The sequence below is a fragment of the Talaromyces proteolyticus genome (assembly GCF_021365285.1).
Source record: "Talaromyces proteolyticus strain PMI_201 chromosome Unknown BGW36scaffold_12, whole genome shotgun sequence".
Lineage (NCBI taxonomy): Eukaryota > Fungi > Ascomycota > Eurotiomycetes > Eurotiales > Trichocomaceae > Talaromyces > Talaromyces proteolyticus.
In genome coordinates, this window is record NW_025764288.1 from 1,461,574 (window position 1) to 1,469,271 (window position 7,698).

The 7,698-nt window shown below is 44.7% G+C and overlaps 1 protein-coding gene across 1 annotated transcript; it reads right to left on the bottom strand.

The window, feature by feature from the left end:
* Positions 1–3,825: 3,825 nt before the first annotated feature.
* Positions 3,826–4,876, bottom strand: BGW36DRAFT_304594 (UbiA prenyltransferase family-domain-containing protein; the record flags this gene model as incomplete). The annotated part of the gene is made up of 3 exons (XM_046211985.1): positions 3,826–4,067; positions 4,131–4,604; positions 4,684–4,876. The coding sequence occupies 3 exons, from the start codon at positions 4,874–4,876 to the stop codon at positions 3,826–3,828; spliced, it is 909 nt and encodes a 302-aa protein (XP_046067727.1).
* Positions 4,877–7,698: the final 2,822 nt, after the last annotated feature.

Genomic DNA, 7,698 nt, shown 5'->3' on the forward strand with positions numbered 1-7,698 from the left:
ATTGAAATGATGTGTGAGATTTGATTATTAATCGCAGATGGATTTGCAAACAGTCTAGATCAGATTTTAGTGCCTACTATTACAGTAAACAATATGAGCATTTACGTGTTAAGTTCGTATTCCCAAACTATTAGCGTAACTAAAAAGTACTAACCTTGAAACCCGTTTGGCCTAAATTGGGGCTTATCCTTTTGACAAATACCCAAACAGTTAAAGTTGCAGGTATTCTAGATATGACTTAAAATTACATATTAGTGTGAGCATCAATCGATTTTGTTGTCTTTTCGCTGGTGATTCTTTGGGGCAAAAATATGTCACAGGTTTATAACTCAGGGCTGGAAGCGGTCGTTCCCTGGGGACCTCACAATACGACAAGTATTGGCGGCAGTGCAACCTTCAACTCAACTTACTATATTTCTGGCCGTAGCAATGGCGTGGCTCATGTAATGGGTGTCGCTAGTGAATGTTGTACGGTACGGATCATTCATCTGGTAACCATTAACTTTATACCTAATATATCTACGGGAGCGGCCGCGGGTGAATGCTATAGCATACAGTTAACGGACAGGTGTCGTTTTTGTAACGGATCGAAATTTGGAAGAAAACGATCCGAAAGGAATTATCATTGATCTTATGGAACCGGTAGATCGTAGGCGAAGTTGAAGTCAATAATGTCAGCGATAAGAATAGCGGTAATGGACATCATGTTGGAAGCAGTCTGGATCAAATAGCATTTGATGCAGCGAATGAGCGCTTCTACATTTGTAGTCGCTCAACGTGGGTCATGGCGGGGAGATTATTGAGGTTGATACTTTTGACTTGCAAAGCAGCAATACGTTCAGTCTTGACAACTGTTACCCAGCGGGCATAGTGTTTGGTCGTGAGTAGAACCTTTGTGTTGGGCAGCGACGAACGACAGTCACAAACGGGTATTCAGGATATAGCCTCGTCCTTGATACTGGCCAAGGCTGGTCTATTATTGGCAACATATCCGGTATATCTGGTATCAGTCAGGCGACATACGGCTCAAGTACAAAGCTATATTATGCTGCAGCATATTAGGACCACAAGATGAATGTGACTGAGGTCACCTTATCAACAAACCCAATACCGCAGCTGGCGAATATAAACGCAACTTCGCATCAGCTGCAGAGTGAATCGTGACCGATGATATCATCTCACGAACAGTGGCGGTTGATCCCAACACGCAGAAAATAATGATACCAAAAGAAGCGGGAATGCAGTGTATGCTCTCTTGGGTAATGTGACGCACGACCCGCAAACAAGTGCCACAAGCAGGATTTCAAAAAGTTCGTATGTGAGTGTAGCCTCGGTATTGTTCAGTGTGATTCTATCGTTATCACAGAGTATACCTTTATTTTCGACACACTGATTTGATAAAATGAATAGCCGAACGGGATACAATGTCTTCCTAGCCCAATATATGTTTGTTTGTTTTTTAATTGTGGATGATTTAAATCCAAGCGAACAGGGTAAGGAATTACGGCCGAAATTCAAATGACGTGCTTGAAGGAGTAGCTGTATGTTGAAAAGGTATAATATTTGAGAAGTGGATTTCGTGGGCATTCGACCGAGTATCTCCGTAGGGCCGCGAAGAAGGAAGTACTTGAGATGATTTGATGGAACGCGTTTTATGAGTTTTGGAAATATAACAGTCAGATTTTAATTATGATCCACATTCGGAGCGTGATAGTCATGCACACGTATCCATATCTCGAAAAAAGCAAAGACATGAAAACGGCGATGAAATGTAAAAAAAAAGAAATGAACCCAATCGGTACGATGTCCGAGCAAACCAGCTACTGCCTATTTGGTGTTCTCGCATAGATAGCAAATGGTCCATGTATCATGCATCTTATCTGTCACATTATTTAGGGCGCATTACCCTCCATTTTAGTTTGATATGCATGTGCATTTACGGTTTCACCGGATCTCCTTTGCTACTGTAGTATGATTGGCGCTTAGCCGGTACTCCATCTAGTCGTTGAATAAAACCACGAATAAGAATTTGTATATAATAACCTCGGTAAATACAGCCTTTTCGCCGCTATATGGCTTCAATTTTATCTTTCCACATTATATGACTGGTTGCTGTGGTTTTCTCTTATTCGAAGTCGATAGTGTTTGTGTGACTATGCAGCTAGGCGGGCCTGTTATTGGCAACTTCCCAAAGCGATGACTTTCCATTTCACCCGAATCTTTTGTAATTTGAATTTATCTTCGTGTGATGGCTTTCGGCAGGCGCCACAGCGGCTGGGTTCTTGACAATGACATCATTTGAGCCTCAGGCAAAAGTGCCCGATTGCACGGCACAGCCTATACTATATTTGACCGGAACGACCGTGCGATAATAGTGTCAGTGAATTATCGAAGGCCGAGAAATCGCCTGATCATTGATTCTTTGATCATTGTAGTCAACCCCCCCCCCCCCAAAAAAGCCGGCAAGGCTGACACGTTGCCAGAGCAGACGATTACACCATGATCTAAAAAGCATTCAGCTGGGGTGGCTAAACATGTAGATGATATGGTAATTTGGAGATTTCCATTACGTTCGCTGGATCAGATACAACCAATTATAGTATGGTCTAATGATTGACGAGGTGGGTAAGGACAAGATAACTGATAGGTATGACCGTGTCGATTTTTCGGGTAAGATGTCAAAGTTGAGGTATCAAAAGTAATTGACCTGAGACGCAACAAAAGGCTGGCCTTGGACGAATATAATAATCATTCCACTCGAAGAGATTTAGACTAAATGTTTCTCCTCTTCTCCGAGGCCAGGATGTTGGACACAACATTTAAGAGGACAGTATTTCAAATTACTGTTAAGGGTACATTCCCTTGCAACCGCAGGCATAGTGTGTCTGTTAAGTTAGAACATACGTTGAATGTGTTGTTTATAGACTCTAACTATATAGGCACTCTTTGAGTGACCAATTCGTCTTAAATCACTGATTGCCAACACTGACCTTTCATGCCAAATATATGTCCATGGGGTTGAACGACCTAATGCCGTAGGTAAGAAGCCAATGATACATCTGGAAGATGTGATACATGTATGTGGTATATCTGTCGATAGATTAACTTTATTCTATGTAATTAACTCTATAGAAGATAGGTATTTAAGTGGGACCCTTACCTATTGAAGTTTTATTATTCCCATCGATTTAGATAGGGTAACTATATCCTAGTAGGATTGGGCTTCTTCGGTGTTTTCTCTTTTCTTATTCCTATATATTTCGGTTTCCATCTCGTCTTGCATCAGTTCATGCATGAATCATGCATAAACAACTAGTCGATCACTCCGATTTTTCTTTTTCGAATTTCAAACTAGTGGGCGGGAGAGACGGCTGGGTGTTTAGGCAGTAAGGGTAGGATTTTCATAATATGAAAATATAGGGAAACCTGGCTTATGATCGAGATTGAAATCACTAAGAAACGTCACGTAGAATACCATGCCAATATCGAATTTTAATTTTTTTACAAAATCAATTGAAACAATTAGTTTGTCTGGATAGTTTGCTCTTGCTTACGTGTAGTTCAAGATAAAACAACATAAATCAGTTGACAACTTGATGTAGTTAATACTGGCAATTTAGTTCAAAACACAAGACGATACGTGATGACTGTACAATACAAAAAGGCGGTTAACGGGACAAAAGAAAGGAAAATCAAAACCAAAATTTAAAACATCAAAATATCAGACATCCATAAAGTTCTCCCCTGCGCTAATGATCCAACCGATAACAAAGAAGGTTCCCGTGTAACTGTCATCTGGTAGGCGTGTGGAATAATTATCTGCGTCTATCGTAGAGTGATGCATGCGCACAGTGGCTGAACAAGGTAGATTAGCGTGTACAATCGGTAGGAAAGGCGGTCGCTTTTGACGTCACGGAACGCAAACAGACGCAATATCAAGGCCATGGCCAGCGTAGCAATGATACTGGAAAGAATTATGGTTGAGATATCAAACCGGTAGTTGAGAATACAGTTCCTAATAAGTAGGAACTGTGAAGCAAGCACGCCAAGCGAAATATAGACTCGACCTATCAACCTCAGCCATGAATAATGAGGCTAAAATCGTAAAAAGAAGGAGAAAAAGAACATACACGGCAAATCACCTAGGATAATTGGCATAGTGCGTCTTCCGATAGCGAGGTCACCTGGTACGTCCCGCAGATCCTGTACGGAAATGGGAAGAACAACGTACATGGCGATGACCTTAATCCAGGACCAGCCAATATCGTAAGGAGAACCACCCACCAACCAAGCGGCTGTCAGCTGGGCAACGCACCCAATGCCAACGCACAGGTCCTTAGTCGGTCCAAAATCACCTAGATTGAGAAAGTTATGCGAAAAGGCAATCAAAACCCACATGAATGACCAAGTACCGACGCCTAGATAGGTGCCATACCCAACGTATAAAGCAGTCAGAACCGCCCAGCGTATGCGGGCCGCCTGTAGCGAAGACATACCGGCAGCAATGGGCCGGTCAGGCTTGTTGATACGATCTTCCTGGACGCCGCAGACCTGATTGCCGACAACAAAGCTGTAGAGGAATAGATAGCCCAGGAGGAAGCTTTCTATATATTCCGATTAGGATCAGCTGTTTATTCAAAACTATGAAACTTCTAGAGTAATTGGAGAGAGTATGCAGCATACTCGGGATTGTAGTTGCCATGTCTTCCATCGTTGCGTTTCGGTAAAGCAACGAGGCAGTTGTAAAAGCAGGCACAGGAAGCATACCCATGCTAACATCGCGATGCATAAATCCATAGCAGAGCTTAGCCTCGTGTTTTACGACCGCCCATACCTTATCCATGACCACTGCCCAGTCGGTTGCAAGAAACGCCATATATCCTGAGTTGGGTGATACAGTTGAATATGCCTTGCCAGTGAATGATGCAGATCCCAGTATCGTTGGGTTGGAACAAGTAGTAGGGGAAGAGGAAGGCCCAGTAGGAGAGGGCAATGGGACACGGGAAGAACCGAGTCGAATGGTATGGGATTCAGTCATAGTTGCGGATAGTCACGGCGTGACTGCTTTGTAGAGTGAAATCGAACTGGAGTGTATTGAAACAATAAGTGGCAGTGTTGCTTCTTGCTAAGAAGATTCGCTCATTGTCTTACTGGTCTTAGGTTCAAATGTTCCCTTCCGTGTTCGGCTCTAGTTTTCTATTCAGAGTCCAAAGCACAAGAAAGGGCAGTGGCAAGTAAATATAAATAGGTCCAGAAGAGGAGACCCATGCTCCCATAAAAGGTACAAATGGTGGGGGCACGCTGAATGGCGGGAATAATGGGCAGGTGAATGGGAAGACCCCGCTGGGAACACTTCCAAACATAGTTGCATATGTAAACTGAGGCGCTGAGAGAGTAGAGACGCTGGATGTGCCCTCGGAGAATCTCAGTATGCTACGGTCCGCAAAGCAATGGCGACTGACCTTGAAGGTGGAGAAGGATGGTCCTCCCTCCCTCGCGTAGAGTTGCACAACTGACTCGTGATAGTGCGTGCTGCCTCACTCTAGTGTTGCGTCGATCAACTTTCCAGGCTTGTGCCGCGGATACCAGATCGCACGCCGCATCTTGTGTAACAGAACCGGGCATTTTCTTTTTGTTTAGATCAGGGATCACACTGATCAGCCCGTGCATTGATGACAGGGGTGTGCATCATGCGAACTTCGCGTTTATTTTCTTCTTCCGTTGGGGATATTTTGGGGCTCAACGAATGTTAATCTTCGTCTTTCAGAAGTAGCAGATCATCGAGTGGTTGCAGCAAGGCGAGTTCTGCCTTGCCTGTCCATTGGCGAACTGAATAATCGTTCGTCCTCGCAAGTAGACGAACAGGTACTACTCAGTAGGGACGATACGCTTCTTCGCAGACTAACGACGAGCCTTGACGGGGTCTAGACCGATTCGCGGCCCGGTTCGGAACTTGCCGTGCCAGGTCTGTGGCGAAGCGCCGATCAGAGCAATGTACCCAATTGGTGGCCCTGCACTGCTGCCCAAAACAGACAAATCACAGCCGGCAGAGCGAACTCTAAGCGCAGAGACTCCAGCAAGAGTCACGGCGACGATCGTTCCGCACGTCGCAATTGGCCATTGGCTAAGCGCCCATCTATGCCATCGAATCGCTGCTGACCTATCGCGGTCTGCGGGGTGGGACGGTCCATCGCGCTGGAACCCAATCGGGAAACAGTTCAGCAGCACGAACTATATACCGACACTATCCCTACCAAATCTACATAGTAGAGCCCATTCTGATAGTCTACAACTAGTTCATTGTATTTCTATGACGTGTTCACCCAACATGCTGGTCAACACTGACACTATGCCTCGTTTATGTTCTATCACGTGTAACAACACCGTGTTGGGACGTGTCTATAGACATAAGATATCCTCATGTCCGGCACCAGAAAACTCCGCGAAGCCAGCAGGACGAGTCTGCTCGAGGCACGGTCCGGCTTGGAGAAAAGCGGGGACCGGGGGGGGGAAGACACGCGCAAGTCCGTGCTGTCGACAGCGTGACAGTAAATCGATCAGAGGACAATAATTCAATTTACGGAGCAGAGGATTTGCTACCAGTTGTCTTTTGCATGCTGCTTATCACAATATCCATCCGGATCGTGCCCCGTCCAATCATGAGGCAGACTTTCTTTGCGGCCCAGTGCTCCCGATGAAGGATCGACGTAAGGGCACGCGCGCCACCCACGAAGACTTGTTAGTTGACGAGTCCGCTTTTCATCGTGCAGCAAGGAAGTCTTGGCTCTAGATCACATTTCTGGTTTTTGGGATTTCTGCCCTGGAAAGCTGGTATGTGGCGCAGTAGAATAGAATCAGACTTACCGTCATCATGAATCCCAACGAGTTTATGGTATGCTGATTGTGTGACCTTCATGCATGCATCTAATGCGTACACGCGCATTAGGGCAAAGACTAGTGACCAAGGCCTAAAAAGTAAATATTGAGATCGCCAACCACCACCAACCAGTCTATATGTTCTCCAAACGCCGAGTAGGACGAATGCTTTAGGCGACGAACTCTTTTCTTCTCTAGTCATATGCCGACCGTGTTTTTGGTTCCCATATCGGTATTAGAAATCAGTGTTTGGACGTACCCGACTTTCCCGGCTTGTGGCTAGTTTCTACGCAGATCTTGGCGTCGTCAATCCAAGCGCTCAAATCTTCGATCCAGAAAATAAACAGAAAAAGAAACGAAAACGACATTGCCTAGTAGAATTCTTTGCCGTCAATCTCCGATGTCGCTGTATTGTATATTAAGATTTTCCATCTTTTCGCGTCGCCGGAAAAGAAAAACAGAAAAAGACACCAAACGCGAATATATCCACCAGAAAGGCTACCGCCTCAACCCTTACTGATCCAAAAGAGGCCCGCTTAAATGGCCGATATATGTAGTTTATCGACACAATAAATGCCAGGTAAAGCACTTAATAGCAGACAACGTGGAAAAGGTACGAACCGTGGTTGAGTATATCGGATTTATGCCCGTAATACTGTTGTATATGGTGTGTCGAAATATTGCTTAGTTGCAGCAATATTAGTAAGAGTAGTAGTTACACAGTAGGAGTAAGCAACACGACCAAAAGGGAAATACTGGTGAAATTGATCGTCAAACCATCCTAGTCTATGTTGACGATCGTCTCGTCTCTGTTACCACCTA